The 23,956-nt window shown below is 35.7% G+C and overlaps 1 protein-coding gene across 1 annotated transcript; it reads left to right on the top strand.

Moving 5' to 3' along the window:
- Nucleotides 1-22,610: 22,610 nt before the first annotated feature.
- LOC116747013 (transmembrane protein 256-like) lies at nt 22,611-22,952 on the top strand. The gene has a single exon (XM_032618855.1). It carries the CDS (start codon nt 22,611-22,613, stop codon nt 22,950-22,952), a length of 342 nt encoding a protein of 113 aa, XP_032474746.1.
- The last annotated feature ends 1,004 nt before the right edge of the window (nt 22,953-23,956 follow it).

The raw sequence follows: 23,956 nt of genomic DNA, 5'->3' as shown, positions 1-23,956 counted from the left end.
TGAGTAACCTAATTTAGAATGGAAGGTCAACTCTGAGATACTAACATATAATTAACATGTAATCTGAGACCTGATGGATAAATCAGAGCTAGCCAGATGTAGTGATTGAACAGGAAAGGAGTAATCAAAGAGCCAGAGTTGACTGCATGTTCCAAGCACAAGGAATACCAGATGGTAAGGCTCCTAGGTGAAAAGGAAAAGCCAAATACAATGCAAATACTCACATTATTACACTGTTGTAAACCAGTGATCATATCAGCTTCTCATTCTTAAAAATGTTCGTATCTATAGCATTTTTCATTGAACATGCTCAGGTAAAAGTCAATATGAATTTAAATTAATTAAAAGCATATTTTACCATTTCACAGTCTAATTTCAATTGGAACTATCACCAAGGCTAGTTATTTTAAGGACTTACTCTATTTTACAAATCATTTCATTCAATTTTTAGTGATATGTCTAACTGTAGGCATCATACTGTCTCATAGACATATGCACTTCAGCTGAAAATTCTTTCCAAATAATTGGCAATAGCTCTGTGACTTAATCTGAAACATCCTACTCTTCTGCAAAGGTCTGGACATTTGGATGAGGCCCCTATTAAAAAAAAACAAAACCTTAATGTTCTTTGTTTCCACTAGCTAATGTAAGTTTAAGTACCATGCTACTGAAATAAATGCCTCTTATAAAGCTACTTAAAGGCTTTAAGATAGTAATGAGTCTGCTAAATTATAGTATAATAATCTGTACATATATACTGCTAATACCTTTAATTATCACACTATGTTCTGCCATTTCACATTGATTGATAATATAGAGGGCAGCCACAGAATCACCTAATTCACAGGCTGAATAAGAGACAAAGATGGTTTATGAACACATTTAATGATACTTGAAAATTTCCTGAAAATATCTAGCTCTAGCAAGTGTATATAAAATGATATCATTTCTTCTAAATAAAACTCAAGCAATAACACATTCTATTCTAGCTGTTAACGTGACTGTTTTGAGGGAGAAATTATCTCTCTTATTTTGATCAACATGTTAGAAAGCTGGGATCAACATGATAGAAAGCTGTGCCGTGTTAAAAGCATTCACCTCTGGTGAATTCCCTCTGGCATAGTTGTGTCATGGAGCATTTCTCATTCTAAGGAAAAGGTGTAGAATTTGAAATACTGCCTCTTCCATCTACAGAACTGTCAAATGACAAGGGATCAGTCTCTAATATCTTAAGGATGATACCAGAAAGTTTATAGCAGCAACAAAATATTGCAGATGCAAGAGATAAAACAGAAAATAGTTATGAGAGGGTAGAAGCTCTAAGTATAAATTTTAGCTAAGTGTTTATTTTAAAGAAATGAGTACTTCACCCTCTTATTTCTCTTAATATAGTAATACATTTAGGATTTTATATTCAGAAAAACAAATCATTGTTATTGTTTAGCTTTTATGATGATGAAGTGAATTTTTTTAAAAAACAGACTTTCTGCTTTAGGATATCTTTAGATTTACAGAAAAGTTGCAAGTATAGTAGAGTATCTTCTGCATTCAGTTTTATTATAGATAATGTCTTAAATTAACATGTACATTTGCCACAACTAATGAGCCAATACTGACACATTCATATTAACTAAAGTCCATTCTTTATTCAAATTTCCTTAGTTTTTAACCTAATGTTCTTTTTCTATTCCAGGAATCCATTTGGGATACCACATTACATTTAGTCATCATGTCTCCCAGGATCTTCTAGACTGGCAGTTTCTCAGAATCTCCTTGGTTTTGAGGAGTACTGATCAGATACTGATTTTTTAGAAAGCCTTTCCATTTGGGTTTGTCTGATGTTTTTCTCACGGTTAGAGTTAGACTGCAAGTTCTAGGAAGGAAGAACACAAGTAAAGTACCATTTTCATTACATTACATCCAAGGTACATACTAAGGTGACTTATCATTGATGTTAACCTTGATCATATGACTGAGGTAGTTAGTATTTGCCAGTTGTATCCACTGCAAGAGTACCCTCCATTTCCATTCTGTATTCTTTGGAAGGATGTCACTATGTGCAATCCACACTTGGAGATTTATGCTCTATCTTCTTAATGGTGGAATATCTACATAAAATATTTGAAATTCCTGTGTATGGGAGATTTGTCCTTTGCATCAGTATGGCTCATGAGTATTAATTTTATACTTTGGGCAATATTTAAATATTACTTATTTTGTTGTTGAAATTGTTCCAAAGTTGGCCTTCAGGAGCTCTTTTAGTTGGCTCCTGTATCCTTTTGACATAGCCTTATGATTTTGTTTCTTAAGTACTTCCTTACTTTCTGGTTCTATAAGACACTCTAGCATCATCTTGTATATCCTCTGCATTAGCCCTAGAATCATATTGGGGTATTGCTGCTTCTAGACTCTCTCATCAGACAGCTAGGAAATACAGTAAGTCCCCTACATATGAACCTTCAAGTTGTGAACTTTCAAAGATGTGAATATGTGTTCGCATGTCCAATCACGTAAGTTAGTTCATGTGTCTGGCATACATTGCCACATGCGTGCACCCTCTCCAAGTGGTTGTGCTTTTGCATACTTTACTGTACATTACTGTATAAAGTAGTACAGATTCTTAATTTCAAGCCCAGGATGTCTGGAAGCAAGTGTAAAAGCAGCAGTGATGTAGCTGGTACTACTATATTTTTCAAGGTACTGTACTGTAAGATTAAAAATGTTTTCTTTCTTTATTTTCTGTGTTTGCTTTTTTATGTATTATTTGTGTGAAAAGTATTATAAACTTATTACAATACAGTACTATATAGCCGATAGTGTTAGTTGGGTACCTAGGCTAACTTTGTTGGACGTACAAACACACTGGACTTAATGAACATGCTCTCAGAACGGAACTCGTTCGAGTGTAGGAGACTTACTGTATATGAAATGATTTTAATTCATTCAAACACATATTAATTTTGAACTAAGTACCTGGCACTTGGATGACAAATATAAATTATTTAGAGATGGAATACAGAACACTGTGTTGACTATAATGTGGCATTTAGGTGACATGACTGACTCATCATCTATAGAGTCCATGTTATGGTTATTTCTCAATTAGTAGGAATGGATCTCTCCTGCATACATTTCTTTTTTTAAAATGTTTATTTATTTTATCATTAGTCATCCATTTTATACACATCAGTGTATACATGTCAATCCCAATCTCCCAATTAATCACACCCCCACCCCCACCCCCGCCGCTTCCACCACTTGGTGTACATACGGTTTTTTTCTCCACTTCTGTGTCTCAATTTCTGCTCTGCAAACCGGTTCATCTGTAGCATTTTCTAGGTTCCACATATATGTGTTAATATACAATATATTTTTTTCTCTTTCTGACTTACTTCACTCTGTATGACAGTCTCTAGATACATCCACGTCTCTACAAATGAATTAATTTCGTTCCCTTTTATGGCTGAGTATTTTCCATTGTATATATGTACCACATCTTCTTTATCCATTCATCTGTCAGTGGGCATTTAGGTTGCTTCCATGACCTGGCTATTGTAACTAGTGCTGCAATTAACATTGGGGTGCATGTATCTTTTTGAATTATGGTTTTTTTCTGGGTATATGCCCAGTAGTGGGATTGCTGGGTCATATGGTAATTCTATTTTTAGTTCTTTAAGGAACCTCAATAATGTTCTCCACAGTGGCTGTATCAAGTTACATTCCCACCAAAAGTGCAAGAGGGTTCCCTTTCCTCTACACCCTCTCCAGCATGTGTTGTTTGTATATTTTCTGATGATGCCCATTCTAACTGGTGTGAGGTGATACCTCATTGTAGTTTTGATTTGCATTTCTCTAATAACTAGTGATGTTGAGCAGCTCTCCATGTGCTTCTTGGCCATCTGTATGTCTTCTTTGGAGAAATGTCTATTTAGGTCGTCTGCCCATTTTTGGATTGGGTTGTTTGTTTTTTTAATATTGAGCTGCATGAGCTGTTTATATATTTTGGAGATTAATGCTTTGTCTGATGATTCATTTGCAAATATTTTCTCCCATTCTGGGGGTTGTCTTTTAGTCTTGTTTATGGCTTCCTTTGCTGTGCTAAAGCTTTGAAGTTTCATTAGGTCCCATTTGTTTATTTTTGTTTTTATTTCCATTTCTCTAGGAGGTGGGTCAAAAAATATCTTGCTGTGATTTATGTCAAAGAGTGTTCTTCCTATGTTCTCCTCTAAGAGTTTTAAAGTGTCTGGTCTTACATTTAGGTCTCTAATCCACTTTGAGTTTATTTTGGTGTACGGTGTTAGGGAGTGTTCTAATTTCATTCTTTTACATGTAGCTGTCCAGTTTTCCCAGCACCACTTATTGAAGAGACTGTCTTTTCTCCATTGTATATCCTTGCCTCCTTTGTCATAGATTAGTTGATCATAGGTGCGTGGGTTTACCTCTGGGCTTTCTATCCTGTTCCATTGATCTATATTTCTGTTTTTCTGCCAGTACCATATTGTCTTGATTACTGTAGCTTTGTAGTATAGTCTGAAGTCAGGTAGTCTGATTCCTCCAGCTCTGTTTTTTTCCCTGAAGACTGCTTTGGCTATTCAAGGTCTTTTGTGTCTCCATACAAATTTTAAGATTCTTTGTTCCAGTTCCATAAAAAATGCCATTGGTAATTTGATAGGGATTGCATTGAATCTGTAGATTGCTTTGGGTAGTATAGTCGTTTCATGATATTGATTCTTCCAATCAAAGAACATGGTATATCGCTCCACCTGTTGGTATCGCCTTTAATTTCTTTCATCAGTGTCTTATAGTTTTCTGCATACAGGTCTTTTCTCTCCCTAGGTAGGTTTATTCCTAGGTATTTTATTCTTTTGGTTGCAATGGTAAATCGGAGTATTTCCTTAATTTCTCTTTCAGATTTTTCATCATTAGTGTATAGGAATGCAAGAGATTTCTGTGCATTAATTTTGTATCCTGCAACTTTACCAAATTCATTGATTAGCTCTAGTAGTTTTCTGGTGGCATCAGTAGGGTTCTCTATGTATAGTATCATGTCATCTGCAAACAGTGACGGCTTTCCTTCTTCTTTTCCAATTTGTATTCCTTTATTTCTTTTTCTTCTCTGATTGCCGTGGCTAGAACTTCTAAAACTATGTTGAATAACAGTTGTGAGAGTGGATATCCTTGTCTTGTTCGTGATCTCAGAGGAAATGCTTTCAGTTTTTCACCATTGAGAATGATGTTTGCTGTGGGTTTGTTGTATATGGCCTTTATTATGTTAAAGTAGGTTCCCTCTATGCCCACTTTCTAGAGAGCTTTTATCATAAATCGGTGTTGAATTTTGTCAAAAGCTTTTTCTGCATCTATTGAGATGATCATACGGTTTTTATTCTTCAATTTGTTAATATGGTGTATCACACTGATTGATTTGCGTATATTGAAGAATCCTTGCATCACTCGGATAAATCTCATTTGATCATGGTGTATGATCCTTTTATTGTGTTGTTGGATTCTGTTTGCTAGTATTTTGTTGAGGATTTTTGCATCTATTTTCATCAGTGATGTTGATCTGTAATTTTCTTTTTTTGTAGCATTTTTGTCTGGTTTTGGTATCAGGGTGATGGTGGCCTCATAGAATGAGTTTGGGAGTGTTGCTTCCTCTGCAATTTTTGGGAAGAGTTTGAGACGGATGGGTGTTAGCTCTTCTCTAAATGTTTGATAGAATTCACCTGTGAAGCCATGTGGTCCTGGACTTTTGTTTGTTGGAAGACTTTTAATCACAATTTCAATTTCATTACTTGTGATTGGTCTGTTCATATTTTCTATTTCTTCCCGGTTTAGTCTTGGAAGTTTATATCTTTCTAAGAATTTGTCCATTTCTTCCAGGTTGTCCAATTTATTGGCATAGAGTTGCCTTGTAGTAGTCTCTTAGGATGCTTTGTATTTCTGAGGTGTCTATTTTAACTTTTCCTTCTTCATTTCTAAGTTTATTGATTTGAGTCCTCTCCCTTTTTTTCTTGATGAGTCTGGCTAATGGCTTATCAATTTTGTTTATCTTCTCAAAGAACCAGCTTTTAGTTTTATTGATCTTTGCTATTGTTTTGTTTCTATTTCATTTATTTCTGCTCTGATCTTTATGATTTCTTTCCTTCTGCTAACCTTGGGTTTTGTTTGTTCTTCTTTCTCTAGTTCCTTTAGATGTAACGTCAGATTGTTTATCTTTCTTGTTTCTTGAGGTAGGCTTGTATAGCTATAAACTTCCCTCTTAAAACTGCCTTTGATGAATCCCATAGGTTTTGGATTGTCATGTTTTCATTGTCATTTGTCTCTAGGTATTTTTTGATTTCCTCTTTGATTTCTTCAATGATCTCTTGGTTATTTAGTAACGTATTGTTTAGCGTCCATGTGTTTGTGTTTTTTAAGTTTTTTTTTCTTCTAATTGATTTCTAATCTCATAGCATTGTTGTCAGAAAAGACGCTTGATGTGATTTCAATTTTCTTAAATTTACTAAGGCTTGATTTGTGATCCAAAATGTGATCCATCCTGGAGAATGCTCCGTGTGCACTTGAGAAGAAATTGTAATCTTCTGTTTTTGGATGGAATGTCCTATAAATATCAATTAACTCTATCTGGTCTATTGTGTCATTTAAAGCTTCTGTTTTCTTATTAATTTTCTATTTGGATGATTTGTCCATTGGTGTAAAAGAGGTGTTAAAGTCCCCCACTATTACTGTGTTACTGTCGATTTCCTCTTTTAGAGCTCTTAGCAGTTGCCTTATGTATTGAGGTGCTCCTATGATGGGTGCATATATATTTACAATTGTTATATCATCTTCTTGGATTGGTCCCTTGATCATTATGTAGTGTCCTTCCTTGTCTCTTGTAACAGTCTTTGTTTTAAAGTCTATTTTATCTGATATGAGTATTGCTACTCCAGCTTTCTTTTGATTTCCATTTGCATGGAATATCTTTTTCTATCCCCTCACTTTCAGTCTGTATGTGTCCCTAGGTCTGAAGTGGGTCTCTTGTAGACAGCATATATATGGGTCTTGTTTCTGTATCCATTCAGCAAGCCTGTGTCTTTTGGTTGGAGCATTTAATCCATTCACGTTAAGGTAATTATCAATACATATGTTCCTATGTCCATTTTCTTAATTGTTTTGGGTTTGTTTTTGTAGGTTCTTTCCTTCTCTTGTGTTTCCTTTAGCATTTGTTGTAGAGATGGTTTGGTGGTGCTGAATTCTCTTAGCTTTTGCTTGTCTGTAAAGCTTTTGATTTCTCCATCGAATCTAAATGAGATCCTTGCTGGGTAGAGTAGTCTTGGTTGTAGGTTCTTCCCTTTCATCATTTTAAGTATATCATGCCACTCCCTTCTGGCTTGTAGAGTTTCTGCTGAGAAATCAGCTGTTAACCTTATGAGAGTTCCCTTGCATGTTATTTGTCGTTTTTCCCTTGCTGCTTTTAATAATTTTTCTTTGTCTTTAATTTTTACCAGTTTGATTACTGTGTGTCTCAGCGTGTTTCTCCTTGGGTTTATCCTGTATGGGACTCTCTGTGCTTCCTGGACTTGGGTTGCTATTTCGTTCCCCATGTTAAGGAAGTTTTCGACTATAACCTCTTCAAATATTTTCTCGGGTCCTTTCTCTCTCTGTTCTCCTTCTGGGACCCCGATAATGCAAATGTTGTTACGTTTAATGTTATCCCAGGGGTGTGTTAGGCTCTCTTCATTTCTTTTCATTCTTTTTTCTTTATTCTGTTCTGCAGCAGTGAATTCCACCATTTTGTCTTCCCGGTCACTTATCCATTCTTATGCCTCAGTTATTCTGCTATTGACTCCTTCTCATGTATTTTTTATTTCAGTTATTGTATTGTTCATCTCTGTTTGTCTGTTCTTTAATTCTTCTAGGTCTTTGTTAGACATTTCTTGCATCTTCTCAATCTTTGCCTCCATTCGTTTTTCGAGGTCCTGGATCATCTTCACTATCATTATTCTGAATTATTTTTCTGGAAGATCACCTATCTCTATTTCATTTAGTTGTTTTTCTGGGGTTTTATCTTGTTCCTTCATCTGGTACATAGCCCTCTGCCTTTTCACCTTGTCTATCTTTCTGTGAATGTGGTTTTTGTTCCATAGGCTGCAGGATTGTGGTTCTTCTTGCTTCTGCTGTCTTCCCTCTGGTGGATGAGGTTATCTAAGAGGCTTGTGGAAGTTTCCTAATGGGAGGGACTGGTGGCGGTTAGAGCTGGCTGTTTCTGAGCTCTGATGGGCAGAGCTCAGTAAAACTTTAATCTGCTTGTCTACTGATGGGTGGGGCTGGGTTCCCTCCCTGTTGATTGTTCAGCCTGAGGCGACTCAACACTGGAGCCTACTTGGGCTTTTTGGTGGGGCTAATGGCAGACTCTGGGAGGGCTCATGCCAAGGAGTACTTCCCAGAACTTCTGCTTCCAGTGAATTTTTCCCTCCAACACTAACAGGTAGGTCTGGTTCAGTCTCCTATGGGGTCACTGCTCCTTCCCCTGGGTCCTGATGTGCATACTACTTTGTGTGTGCCCTCCAAGAGTGGACTCTCTGTTTCCCCCAGTCCTGCCAAAGTCCTGTAATCAAATCCCACTAGCCTTCAAAATCTGTTTTTCTAGAAATTCCTCCTCCCGTTGCCAGACCCCCTGGTTGGGAAGCCTGACGTGTGGCTGAGAACCTTCACTCCAGTGGATGGACTTCAGTGGTATAAGTGTTCTCCAGTTTGTGAGTCATTCACCCAGCAGTTATGGGATTTGATTTTATTGTGATAGCGCCCCTCCTACCATCTCATTGAGGCTTCTTTGTCTTTGCATGTGGGGTATCTTTTTTGGTAAGTTCCAGTGTCTTCCTGTCAGTGATTGTTCAGTGGTTAGTTGTGATTCCAGTGTTCTCAAAAGAGGGAGTGAGAGCATGTCCTTCTACTCCACCATCTTGAACCAATCTCCCCTCCTGCATACATTTCTGAAACTGTTTGAAAAGTCTAAGAGTATAGTCTACAGAAAAGTGCAAAGGCCCTCAGAAGAACAAGCTTTTCCTCTTTAGCACTTTGCCCTAGTCAAGAAGCCATGAACAAAACAGTATTGTTTATAGTGTCAGTGTCAATGTTTTAAGAAACGCTCTGTAGAAAACCATTATATACATGAGTACCAAATTCAACTAAGCAGTTGCCAAGGAGGTATTTATTTTGTCAGTGCATTTGATAAGTTTTAGATACTCACTAGCAACTTTCCTGCGTCTTCCTTGACAACAGATTTTGCCCTACTATGTGTGTTTAGATGTGGTAAGTCATGGCTATATAGGATGTAATTAAAATGCTCTAGGAGCACTGAAAATTCCAGTTCCTCTATTCAAGGGGTCACCTTACATGAACCAATGCTAACTGAATACTAGTTTCTTTCCATCTGTGTGACATGACTTCTATGAAAATACACCCCTGCAAATAAGGTTTGCCACCTCTCTTCTCCCCATTGTCCCAACTTCTATTTCACAAATGAATTTTGTATAAATCCCTGACAAGATCCCTCAAGTCACAAAGCTTGTTTGTGTTTTTTAGCACTGAACATCTAAAATCAATTTCATTCACATTTGATCAGGGTGCAAATGTAATATCAATCATACATTAGACTTTCAAAGTGAGACTAAACTGTACCTTCTGTTTATTCTTTATAATATTATCTACATTTTGTGTTAAAACATGATATATTTTATTTAAGAGAATCATGAGATGCTTCTTGAGGCAATGCACTGTGAATCCAAACTGATTTGTAGACTAAAATCTGTCAACTTTTCCCTGGATCTAGTTGTGCCAGGATATACTGGTCACCTCTTCCAGCAACTTATAAAAGATAAGGCCCTAAGCATAGAAAGCAAACCAGGGGAACTCTTTATTATTTTGCCAGGGAACACAGTTCAGAGCACATCTATTTATGCATGGCTTTAAACAGCCTTACTTGGTTTCTCATGAATCAACACTTCAATGACTACCTTCTGTACTTTGCCACCCTGACATGAATTTTTTAAAGTGTATTTCTAAAAACAGAACAGAGAATTTGATGTAATGTGTATATACAAATATACCGGCTATGAAATAACTGAAAGCATCACAGCTATTTATTGAAGCTAGGTACACTTACATGAGTCACCTCTCTTCTCACAAATGACTACATATGAAAATTTCCTAAAAATTCAAAGGCCAGATCATATAGACTTATTTGTTATAAAAACTAACATATAGATGCTTATTGGAAACAATAATAAGGTACATTGAGAAGTCTCAGAAAGTGTGAAAATTTGTATTAATATTACTTTAGTATGCTGGAATCAAAGGGGACTACCTTTCCATGACTTGCCTGTTTTGAAAAACCATATGGAAGAGATAACTCAGTATTCATCCTCAGGGGGAGAAAAATTAGTTTTAAATTCCAGGAAGGGCACTGAGGAAGAGTTGGCTTGATGAAGTCAGATAAAGTATCTTAGGTAAATTCACTAGGCAGGCTGTTTAACTTCACCCACCGATGCAGCAATCATCATTAGAATTCATTATAATTATAGATGTGAAGGACCAGCTCCCCTTTTTACTTGCAGAGTGCTCTCAGACAAATCATATAACCTCTCTTTGTCTCAGTTTTCAATCCCATCTCCTGCCCTCAGTTTCAAATGAAATATTCTTTGGCCATAGTTTGAAAACTGTTTAAGTCTATATAAATGTAAAGACTTGATATTCCTATGATTATTTTCATCAATCATGTAATAATGATTACAATTATTCAGTATTCACCATGAATAGGTACTATTCCAAGTGGTTTACATGGATTATCTCATTTAATTCTCACTACTTAATGAAGTAGGTATTATAATTTTCCCCATTTGACAGATGAGCAAACAGTCTCAGGACGCTTAAGTAATTTTTCCAAGGTCTCATAGTAGTAGAGCCAAGATTGGACCCCTAGCAGCATGATTTAAAGCCTGCATTATTAAAGAATGTTATAGCATGAAAAGTGGCTGCAAATTCTAGCAGAGGACTCTAATGAAGATATGATGGTTATCTGTAGCTCTACATCCATCCCTTAAGTTCAGAAGGTCACAGGACAAATGCTCCCCTGAAAGGGCAGAAAAGTGTCTAATGTTAACAAAATTTAAATTGGTTGATAATATCAGTTTCTACAAATTGGGACAACCTGAAGCAGGTGTTCTATTAATTTATCATATCAATCTAGAATTTCCAGACACATGAAACATAAATCTATCTCAGGTGTGGAAGTGGAGATGGGAGTCTAGCTTAAACTAGTCAATGTATTTTTCTGCATAACCATGTGGCTGGATACAACTAACTTTTATGATAATGAAGATAACTTGGGAAAATGGAAACGTACAGAAAACTCAAAAACACCATGTAACTTATTTTCAGTTTCTTTCCTTACCCAACCTGATTACCACAGCTGATACAATGGACTGATTCAAGTTTTCCCTTCTCTCTTAACATCTGCAAATATGGGGATGCTTAAGGAACAGTGTTAACTAGAATCAGCGAAAAGCAAATGGAAACCATTCAAATCAGCCTGGATAATCTATAAACCACTAAGAGTTTCTTCCCTTTATATTCCAGATTACTTACTACCTATCTCTGTTCCTTCACAAGGCTATATGTGTTCCTGCCATTTATATATGTAGAGTGTCACTTGTAATTTCCTTTTCCACCACTGGATTGCAAATCTCTAAAGGGTAAAGACTATAGCATTGCCCAGACTACCATGCTCTCTATCCACTGCTTTGGCAGATATTCCGAGTCACAGAATTTGCTAACCTGACACTTAACATGTCACAGCAGTTATTTTTACCTATTTCTTATATCATTGCCAGCAGCAGTTGTCATGCAGTAGTCAGGAATACAGGAAAGTTCCACACTAGGAAGTCAGCTATTTTTACCCAGATTCCCCTGAATCTTTTTCACCCTTTGAATGACACTGAAATAATCTGCCTATATTATTGCCTGAATAAGGAACCTGAAGATCCCAGTACATTTTCTTGATTTACTCCCAACTCAGTATAACTCTAGATAACTGTTTTTCTCTATGGAAGAAGTCAATTCTAACCCCAAATCCCCCAACAGCCCTGAATGTGAGCAGACAGATTACTTATACAATCCCTTAAATCTTCTGATAAGCAGCCATATCAAAACTTTATAATCTATTTGGCTTATCTCTTCCAAAATGTTTGCGCATGAAATTCCTCATCTTGAAAATAAATTTGATATCCTAAAAATTAGAGAAATACCTAAAATGTTTATGGCATGCTGAAATGGAAGAAAACTTGCTTTTCATCAGCCTGAATTACTACTGGCTTGGAAAATAAATCATAACTTAATTTTGACAATAATACAATTTAAAATGGAAAAATATGTTAAAATAAGATTGAATCTGTATGGTGAAAATATAAAATCTGAATGTAGGTGTTTCACTTATTCACTCAAAATATGTTTACTGAGAACCTACTATGAGTCAGGCACTAGTGTTAAACAAGACAGATAAAGTCCATGACTTCATGGGGTTTACATGTTAGAGGAGAGAGATAATTAACAAATTTGAACTTTATTCCAAATATGTCAGAATGAAACTAATCAAGACTTTAACAGAAAATACTGGGTGGTGGTTGGGGGATGGGGGAAACAGAGGAACAAGTTAAATGATGTAATAAATAAACACAGATAAATCCAGAATATGGGACATTCTATAAAACAAACATCTGGTCTTTTCTAAAAATTACATGAGAAAAAATGAAGACTGCTCTAGAAAAAAAGAAGACTTAAAGAGACATAATTAAATGTCATGCATGAACCTTGATTTTATCCCAGTTCAGTAAAAAACAGGTATATGAGGTTTGTTTTTAGAGTGATGGAAATGTTCCAAAATTACATTGTGGTGATGGCTGCACAACTTTTGTAAATTTGCAGTAAGTCATTGAATATTACATTTAAAATGAATAATTTTCATGGTGTGAAAACTATATCTAAATAAAGCTGTTAAAAATGATTTTGAAGGGACACCTAGAGATATCTAATATTGATAGGTATTAGATGACATCAGGGAATTATTTTTAATTACCTTAAATATTATAATATTAAGAGTATGGAAGAGAATTCCCTTATTTTTAGGAGATGCAAACTGAAGAAGTTGCATATGAAACATCATGAGTTCTGAAACTTACTTTCAAATCGTACAGCAAAACAAAGAAAACAAATACAGCAAAATGATTAAAGTTTTTGGCTCTAGGTTATGAGTGTATAGGTGTTCATTGCAAAAGTCTTTCAAGTTTTCTATGTGCCTGAAAATTTCATAATAAAAAGTTGGAAAATACATTAATTTTTGAGAGAAAAAGAGAGAGCCATTGGAAGATATGAAGTAAGGAATGATAATGATCTGTTGTTTTTGTCTATCTTAACAAACAAATTGGACCTGCTTGCTGTATGATTTGATCAGTTAGACAGAAATCTCTCAATAGCTGAAGGCTGAATAAATTGACTGCATTGGAAAATAATTGATTATGAAATCACAAATAGACTTGGCCTAATGTCCTGTCTGTAGCAGTATAAACAATGGTCATGCAACTCACCTTTCCATTCTACTTCCTATCTGTTCCACCTTTTACATTTCAATTTTGACTGGTTTACTTCTGTTGTGGCCAACACATAAAGTCAAGGATCCCTATATTCTTGGCATAAAAAAGATCCTAAATGAGTCTATGGGCTCCAACCTAAATAATCCTGGTCACTGCTTATTTCCTCAACCTTATCTTCTGCCCCACTCATCCTCCTCCCTCTCTGTGCTTCAAACTCAATGGCCTTTCAGTATCTCTGATGTGCCATATTCACTCTACCCAGGGCCTCTGTAAGTACTATTCTCCCTCCCTAAGTGCAACTTGAATAACATTTATTTAGCGAAGTCTTTTCTGATGTCCTGGAAAAAGTTCAGTCTGACAATTATGCTCTTATAGAACTTTGTGCTTTTTCTTTTAATATTCATTGCAATGAATATTATCTAATTATCTGTGTAATCATTTGTTTAATACCATTCCTGTTCACTAGATTATGGGTTCTATAAGGAAAAGATCTATGTGTATTGTGTTCACTACTGAAGCTCTTAAAAAAAACATTAGCATAGAAACCTGCTACTCTTTCATTTGAACCAATAAAAACCACCTGTCTTAACCCTATTTCCCCTTTTATCTACTGCTCCATTTCTCTGTTGTTCTTTTTTATTACAAATCCTGGAAAGAGCTGTTTATAGTAAGTCCCCTACCTACAAACGAGTTCCATTCTGAAAGCGCATTCGTAAGTCCAACAAAGTGAGTCCTAGGTACCCAACTAACACAATCGGCTATATAGTACCATACTGTAATAGGTTTATAATACTTTTCACATAAATAGTACATTAAAAAAACACAAAAAATAAAGAAAACATTTTTAATCTTATAGTATAGTACCTTGAAAAGTATAGTGGCTTGAAATAAAAATACTGTACTACTGTACTCTATACAGTAGTATACAGTAAAGTACACAAAAGCACAACCACTTGGAGAGGGTGCACGCATGTGACAATTGTACGCCAGACACGTGAACTTATGTGATTGTACATGTGAACACATTTTCGCATCTTTGAAAGTTTGCAACTTGAAGTTTCATATGTAGGGACTTACTGTATACAGTTTTCAACTCTTCTCTTCCCATTCTCTCTTGAACCCACAACCATGGGACTTTCACCTCAACCACTCCATCAGAACTTTTGTTGTCCAGGTCATTAATCACCTCTATGCCACTAAGTCTAATGATGAATTCTCATTTTTATCTTAACTTCATCAATCAGCATCAATTGACAGACTGGATCACTCACTTCCTCCTCCTGGAAACACTTACCTCAAATGGTTTCCAAGATTACAAACATTCAGTTTTCCTCTCACTTTTCCAGCTGCTTCTTTCCAATCTACTTTCCAGCTTCTTCCATTTTGACCAAAGATAAGAAATGAGATAATACTTGTTAAAGTTCTTGCATAAGTTTGCAGTATGTTTTAGGTTATAGAACTAAAACTTAAAGTACAAAAAAAAATGTAACCAAATTTGAAGAGGTACGCTGACCAGAAGGAAAGGTTCTTTTATTCAGGCAAAGTAATAACCCTCCTTAAAAGGTTATGATTAGCACATCTCACCATTACAGTTATTTATTCAATTGTAAATATCTACTATAAGTAACTACAGATTATTCCCAGCTTTTATACTTTTCCTTTTCCTGCCTATAATTGGTCACCTAATGTATTCCTTCCTCATTGCTAATTGACACTCCTCTACCTTCAAAGGAATCTTTGTTCTGAAACCCAATTTCTTTAAACAAAATTCTTCCCCAACACCTGGACTCCTATTTTATATTTCTATAGTGCTTTCAAATTTATAAAGTAAGTTAATAAAAGAGCAATATTGGGGTAAATTTTATGAAATAATTTAACAACCCAAAACAGTCTAAGGAATAAATTAATTTTCTACTTTCTTTGGTGTCCCTAAACTTTGATGACCAACACAGACTGACCAACATAACCCTTTCTGAGAGCAATAATAGATATTACTCTAAGACACTAACTCAAAGTGTGGCCCCAGGACCCATGGGAGTCTCCAACAACCTTTCAAGTTGTCTGCAGGCTTCTCTTTTTTCCAACTATGTTATTTGTGTGAGGCTTAATTTTTTTTCATATACTTCAACCAAAACATCATATCAAAACAAATTGTAGAAACAGATATGAGAATAATTAAGTCAGCATTAAAGAGATTTAAAAACATAAACTAATACATGTCTGTTCATTAAATATTTGTAATTTTGAAAATATAATTACTTTTAACAAAACATTATCTAGTTAAAATTTAATGGTCTTATTATTGGTATTTTAAAACGGATTAATAAATATTTTTAAAATTTCTCAGTTTTAGTTTTTAGTACCATAAATATAAATAACTATTATATATCAGATATTCTTGACCACATAAACAAACACTCCTTGGGGTCTTCAGTAATTTCTAATAGTGTAAAGGAATCCTTAAACCAAATGGTTTGACAACTACTCCTCTGAAAAAATGTTTCTTGACGTATGTCCACTGACCATCTGCATCAGAGCTATCTGGGATACTTGATAAAAATATAGATTTCTGGACTCCATATAAGACCTACTAAATCATAACTTCTGGGGTCATGAACTTATATTTTTAGCACGGCCTTCAGGTGATTCTTATGCACACTAATGTTAGAAAAATCTAATAAAGAAGTATATAGACTTTGGAGTCTGATGGATTCAAACTCTAATTCTGCCACTTTCTGTTTATCACCCTAGCCTATACCACTCTCTACCAACCGATTTCCTGCTCTTACTTTCCCCTCACCCCATCTCCTGAATCCTCTTCCAACTGCGTATCCTCAGCTAAATAGTTCCTGATTTCCAGAGTAAGATGGAAAATTTCTATGTAAGAGGTGTTTAGGGACAGCAATCTGGTTCTTAGAGAAAGTTAGGGACTCAAAAGTTGTACTTCCATAGGAAGCACATTGCTTTTACTTAGATTGTTTCATTTGGGGCAGCTATGCGGAGACGATAAGATTTTGGAGGGGGTAATATCACCTAGGCTACACCTCGGCATTATCACTTACCTATTTGCTTCTGCTGCTGAACAGGGAAGACCTCAGAGGATTTTATTTTCTATTTTTCACCTTGGAGCACATAGCACAGTGAAGATGGCAGCCATTTGGTCTTTCCTTAGCCCTGCCCCAAGTCGGTTATCCTTACAAAGCTGTCATCCACTTCCTCAATGTTCACTGTGATTTGCATACACAGTTCTGAACAATCAGAGGTCTGAAACTGGTTTCAGATGTCACTGGTTTACCCAGTTAACAGAAACCTAACAGAAATCTGTGAAATTTTGCCCAGCAGTGAACAATCGCTTTAAGAACCACAGGCTTATTTAAATATAGAAAAATTTTCTGTAGACCAGTGCTATTCAAGGTATAGTCCACTGAAGCACAAGCTCAGAATCATATAGGTCATTTTTTTAAACATGCAGAGTCCTATGCTTCATCCCAGACCAAGTATTATCATAGTCTCTGGGAGTAAGACCTCTGAATTTGTAATTTTAATAATTTCCTCAGGTTATTATGGTAGAAAGTACAAAAACCATTGCCGTGAGGAAATTTCAAAAAGAAACAATAAAAATAAGAGGAAACATAAGCATATTCTGTATCACCACCTAGTTCTTTAATTGATAACAAATGGATAAATGATGTCACCCACATGCTTTTCCATATAGACATAATATTTGCTTCAATCTATGTAAGACTTTATACTATTCTATCAGTGTGCCAGTAGTACCAGGATGAGGGAGGCTAATTCACACTAACTAAAGTCACACTATATCAATGTATAAATCAGATGCCCATCCATTAGTTTATAATTGGAAATATTATAAACACAGGAATGTTCAGTTTGATAGCCAGCATATCCTGAATCTATTAGATAATACATGTACAAAACAAAATTATAATCATAAATTACCATGGTGAGCCTGGAATCATTAAAAAAAGAGTCAGTAAATATTCTTAATGATTACTGCCTCAAGATTTAATCTGATCTACCTACCAATCTCCACCATTGGGTTGGGGACTAGAGTATTCCAATCTGATAATCAGGGCACTCTCTTTCCTAGCCATTTCTGTAAACTCACAGCTAGTTCTATGATTTTCCCTAATGTAGTAATTTACTTTCTAATAATTCAGTCTTCCATTAACTGATTAGATTTTACCTTTTCAATTTATGAACACATTCTATTCATGCCTTCCTGAAGCTCAACCAAAACTTTGAGTGTTTCCGAATTGTATTATCTACTCACAAGCAGGCTCTTGGGTTAATTTTGCAGGTGGCTTATCTTCTATGGCTTTTAATTTTTCCCAGCTTCACCTTGAGTTTTTGACCCCATGGCACAGCAAAAAGGCAAAACTATGGAGACAATAAAAAAAAAAATCAGTGGTTGCCAGGGATGGGGCTGTGGGGGAGCGAGATGAATAGGCAGAGCACAGAGGATTTTTAGGGCAGTGAAAATACTCTGTATTATACTATAATGGTGTACACATGTCATCATACATTTATCCAAACCCAGAGAATGTACAACACCAAGAGTGAACCCTAAGGTAGACTTTGGGTGATTATGATGTGTCAGTGTAGGTTCATCTCTGGTTAAAAAAAATACCATTCTGGTGAGTGATGTTGATAACGGGGGAAGCTATGCATGTGTGGAGGGCAGAGAGTATATAGGAAATCTCTGTACTTTTCTCTCAATTTTGCTGTAAACCTAAAACTGCTCTAAAAAATAAAGTCTTAAAAAAAGACATTCCAAATGAATTTACTATAAATGATAAGCATGTTGTACCATCTTTCCCAAAAGATGTTCAGCCATATTGGCATTTCCATCTTTTTACATCTCTACTCCACTTTGTCTGGTTTTGTTTTTGCTTTTTTTGATCTTATCTTAACCTTCTAAACAAATGAGATGATTCCTTTCCTGCCAACCCAATACAATTCTTCTCTGCGGGCACTCATTCTTATCTGAAGATGTTTTAAAAGGTCTAAAATATGTGTTTTTCACTGGCTGATAATCAACATTTATTTTTTAATGAAGACTGTATTTATAATTCATTTATCTAGGAAATCCTTTTTTCAGTCTTTGTTTAGGCCTCATAGATTGTGGAAGTATTTCAAAAGAGCAACTTGAGGAAAGCTAACCTTGTTACTTCAAAGTTATGGAAGCTCATTATGAAACTTTTATTCAAAAGCATTAGTTATGGAAAGCAAAAACAGTAAAATTAGTATTAAAATGCATGGATATGTGGTAAATTGAAAAGGACCTTGGATTTAGAAAAGGGTTCTAATGCTGCATTTTAGCTATACTAGTTATATAACCTTAGGCTATTCTTTTAGCCTCTGTGAGCCCAGTCTTCACGTTGACAAAATAAGAAAAGTTGTCTCTGTCTATTTTATGGGTTTGGGTGAAAATCAAATAAGGTAATATATGTGAACATACTTCGAAAAGGTAAATGTTACAGGCTGATGTAATTTCATATTCTTATAATTGTTAGTATTAAGAATTATCATGATATCATGAGGGCATAAAGGGAGGACCTATGACAAATTTTGAAATTAAACTATATCTGAGTGACATTACACACACACACACACACACACATACAATGGTAAGGTTTTAGGAGGGTGCTATAAAAAATACAGATTGCTATGCAAATGTTGTGCATCACGTATACCCCACTTGCATACATATTATTCTTTACTCTTTTTTGTGTCCAGTCCATCCTCCACACTGCTAACTCTAGTCACCTTTCTTTAAAGTTGGTCACTCCCTAATGTTTATTTAATTAAATTTGAATTCCTTACTTTGGCAGAACGACCCTGATCTTGAGCTTCTCCAAGCTCATTTCTCTTTAACTTTCTTCCTCTTATTCTCTCTTCTTCCTCCATGTATCACTGAAATCCCTATGCTTCAGCCACATAAAATACCTCACTATTCCTCAGATATTCCAGTATCTTTCCTAACTCTTTGACTTTGTACAAACATGTTGCTTCCTTTGCCTAAAATACCTTTCTTTTAATCCCCAACTTTCCAGATCCTCCTAGCAGGAAACAATTTCTTTCTCCTTTATGTTTCCATGACATGTTTACTAATTCATTCAGCCAATATTTATTGAGTGCTTACTATGTGCCCAGCACTGTGCTAGAAAATGCTGGTGACATTACAATACAATCACGGTCCCTAAACTCATAGATTTTAGGACCACTCATATTAAATAAATAACCTACAAATAACTATTTAATTAAAACTGTGATAGTGCTACAAAGAAAATGCATAGGGTTTGATAACAGCACATAGCTAGTACTTACTAATGGGATCAGGGAAGACCTTTCTTTGAAAGAGGGATTTAAAATAAGACCTGAAAGATGAATAGTCATGAGCCAGGTAAAGAGGATGAGGGCCAATTCAAAGCAGAAGGAAAAACATATATGAAGGTACTGAGACAGGAGTGAGCTTGGCTCCATCAAGAAACAATAGGCTAATATGACTGGAGGGTAATGATTAATGGTGATGGTGGCATGGGATAATGCTGAGGAAATGGGCAGGAGCATGATCATGAAGGACCTTATTGACAATACTAAAGATTTTGAACTTTGTCCAAAAACTCATGGGAAAAGTTCTGAATAGAGGAGAAATAGAGACATGCTCATATTTGTATTTTAGAAAAATCATTCTCTCTACTATGTGGAAAAGAGATAGGAGATAAGATTGGATATGGAAGGAATGTTAGTCTAGGTGAGATATGACGGTTAGTTGGACTAGGTTGGGGCTAGAATGCTATGGCTCTTCAATAACATACTTAACTGGGCAACATATTGTACATCAAATGTGGAACCACTGAAAATTTTAAGCAGGGAAGTGACGTTATAATATATTCATTTTTAAAAGATCACTTTGCCCCACGTATGAAGAAATGATATTTTGGTTTAAGAAGGGATGCAGGAGACCAGGTATGATAATTTGGATGGGGTGGCGGCAGTCGATGAAGATGGTCTGGACTAGGATGTTGGCACTAGAGTAGGAGACAAATGAGCAGATATGAGATACTATTTTGGAGGTAGAAGCAAGAGGACTTGGTGACTGATTGATATGGGGTAATGGAGAAAAAGAAATCAAGGATAACTACCAAGTATCTGGAACTCATTAGACAGAGGTGCCATTTATTGAGATGAGGTCACTAAAGAAGATTAGTAGTAAAAGGTGGGTGAGCAAATTCATTTCTGTACATACTAATTTTGAGATGTCTGCTAGACATCCAAATAGAGATTCTGAAAAGGCAGTTGATTATGAGTCTGGGGCTCCAAGGATGCACACTTGGCTGTCTACCTGATATTGATACTTCAGACTCTGAAGACTTGTAGACTTGAAGCATACTTGCAGACTCTGACGCTACATGGAGAACTTCTTTAGGGTAGCAATAATGATTAATTCATCTATTGTTTCCTGTGGCATCAAACACATAAGAAATGCTCGATATATCTGTTTATTTGAATTAAATTATGTAGTCAATTTCAGTCACTGTTTCATCACAACTCTAAACACATAATCAATGCTATACAAAAAAAATTATTCAGTAACTCATATGTTTTGTCTTTACATGACAAGTGGTAGTTTAACATGTTTTTTGAATGAATTGGCATAACTCAATAGATATTCTATCACCGGGTTTTTGGAATTAGAAGTGCTTGGAACACAAATTCTCATAAAAATACACACATGTTAGAACTTCCGGCTATGGCTAGGTGAGGAGGTTAGGAAATATTTCCAAAAAGCACTATAAACCTGGACAAGATTAAAAAAGCAACCATTTCAGCACTCTGGAAATTGACCAAAACTATATAGCCATCTGAGGAGTGTTTATTCCTGAAACATCACTGACCTTGGAGTACTAACTGTGGGAATCTGTGGCATTAGGACCTGGAGCTGCTCCTATACCCTCCACCCTCCAGTTCATTCAGCACAGAGTTTCTGTTAGGACTTATACACTAAAAGCCACAAAACATTGCTGAGAGAAATTAAAGAATATCTGAATAAATAGATATTTCATGCTCTTAGATAGGAAGACTCAATGTTATCAAGATAGTAATTCATCCTCAATTGATGGATAGACTAAATGCAACCCCTCTCAAAGTCCCAGCTGGCTTCTTTGCAGAAACTGATATTGATGAGCTGATCTTAAATTTCATATGGCAATACAAGGGACCAGAATAGCCCAAAAAAACTTGAAAATGTGGAACAAAATTGGAGGACTCACATTTCCCAATTTCAAAACTTAAGATAAAGCCACAGTTAATCAGACAGTGTAGTATTGGCCCAAAGATAGGCATATAGATAAGTGGAACAGAATTCAAAGTTCAGAAATAAATTCTAAAATTTATGGTCAGTAGATTTCCAACAAAGGTACCGAGACAATTTAATGGGGGAAAGGATAGTTTTTTCAGCAAAGGAGTTGGGACAACTGGATACCCACATTTAAAAAAAAAATAGAGAGGGAATTCCTTGGCAATCCAGTGGTTAGGACTCGGTGCTTTCACTGCTGAGGGCACAGGTTCAGTCCCTGGTTGGAGAACCAAGATCCCGCAAGCTGCATGGTGCGGCCAAAAAAAAAAAAAAAAAAATTAGAGAAATAAATTAGACCCTTAATTCGTACCATATACAAGAAATTAACTCAAAATGGATCACAGACCAAAATTTAAGAGCTAAAATATATAACTTCTAGGAGAAAATATAGGAGAAAATATTCATGACCTTGAGTAGGGCAGAGAGTTCTTAGATACAATATTGAAAGCATGATACATAGAAGAAAAAATTGATCAATTTGAATGTATCAACTTTCGCTCCTCAAAAGTCACCAATAAGAAAATAAAAGTACAAGCCACAGACTAAAAGAAAGCATTTGCAAATGATAGATCTAATAAAAAGCTTGTTGATCCACAGCCATGACCAGTCCAGGGGCTGCTTTCTGCTGTCTGGGTGCCTTGTCCGGAGTGGGGGCCTTAGGCCTGGCCTCCTATGGGGCACACTTAGCCCAGTTCCTGGATGCCTACAGGAAGGAGCTCTTTCACAAGACCAACAAACACCACTTTTTACACAGCCTGGCCCTGCTAGGGGTGCTCCTGTGCAGACAGTCCCTCTGGGCAGGGTTACTGCTAGCTTCTGGAACTACCTTTTTCTGCACCAGCTTTAACTACCAGGCTCTGAGTGGACACCCCAGCACCCATACTTTGGCCCCTGTGGGAAGGAGCCTGCTACTCTTGGGCTGGCTTGCCTTGGCTCTTTGAGCTTCCTTGTGTTTAATTTCTGGGGACATTTTTTAGAATTGGAGCAGGGATGGGATTAAAAGAGAAAGGCAAATTAAAAAAATAATAATAAACTAAGAAGCTTGTATATAGAATATTTGAATAACTCTTACAACTCAATAATTATTAGGAAGACAAAAACCTAATTAAAAATAGGCAAATGATTTGATTAGACGTTTCATCAAACAAGTTATGAATAGCTGAAAAGGATATGAAAAGATATGCAACATCATTAGTCATTAGGGAAATGTAAATCAAAATCCCAATTAGAAACTACTACATATCCACTAGAATGGCTATAATAAAAAATACAAATGGTACTAAGTGTTGGGGATGCAGAGAAAGCAGACCACCTGTGCATTGTTAGTGGGAACATAATATGGTACATACACTTTGGAAAATATTTTGCAGTTTCTTAACAAGTTAAACATAAATTTATCATATAATAGCCATTTTACCTTTAGGAATCTAACCGTAAGAGATAAAGATATATGTCCAAAAATATATGTCCACACAGAGGCATGTTGTAACTATTCATAGTAGCATTATCCATAATAAGAAAAAACTGGAAAAAATCCAAATGTCCATCACCTAGTAAATGGATGAACAAAATGTGATATATTTACACAATGGAATACTATTAATCACTTAAAAGGAACAAGCTATTGATACATGCTACAACATGAATACACCTTAAAAACATACTCAGTGAAAGAAGCTACACACAATGGACCACACATTATATGATTCCATTTATATGAAATGTATAGAAAAGGCAAATTTACAGAGAAAGAAAACAGAAGAGTATTTGCTTAAGCCTGGGCATGGGAGAAGAGATTAACTGCTAATGAGTATCACAGAATTTTTGGATGATGTAAAAATTTTTAAATTGAATTGCAGTGATTGTTGCACGATTCTATTAATTTACTAAAATCATTGAATTATACACTAATAAGAGTGAATTTTATAGTATGTATACTACATTT

Source organism: Phocoena sinus, chromosome X (genome assembly GCF_008692025.1).
Source record: "Phocoena sinus isolate mPhoSin1 chromosome X, mPhoSin1.pri, whole genome shotgun sequence".
NCBI lineage: Eukaryota > Metazoa > Chordata > Mammalia > Artiodactyla > Phocoenidae > Phocoena > Phocoena sinus.
This window is presented reverse-complemented; position numbering and strand designations above follow the sequence as displayed.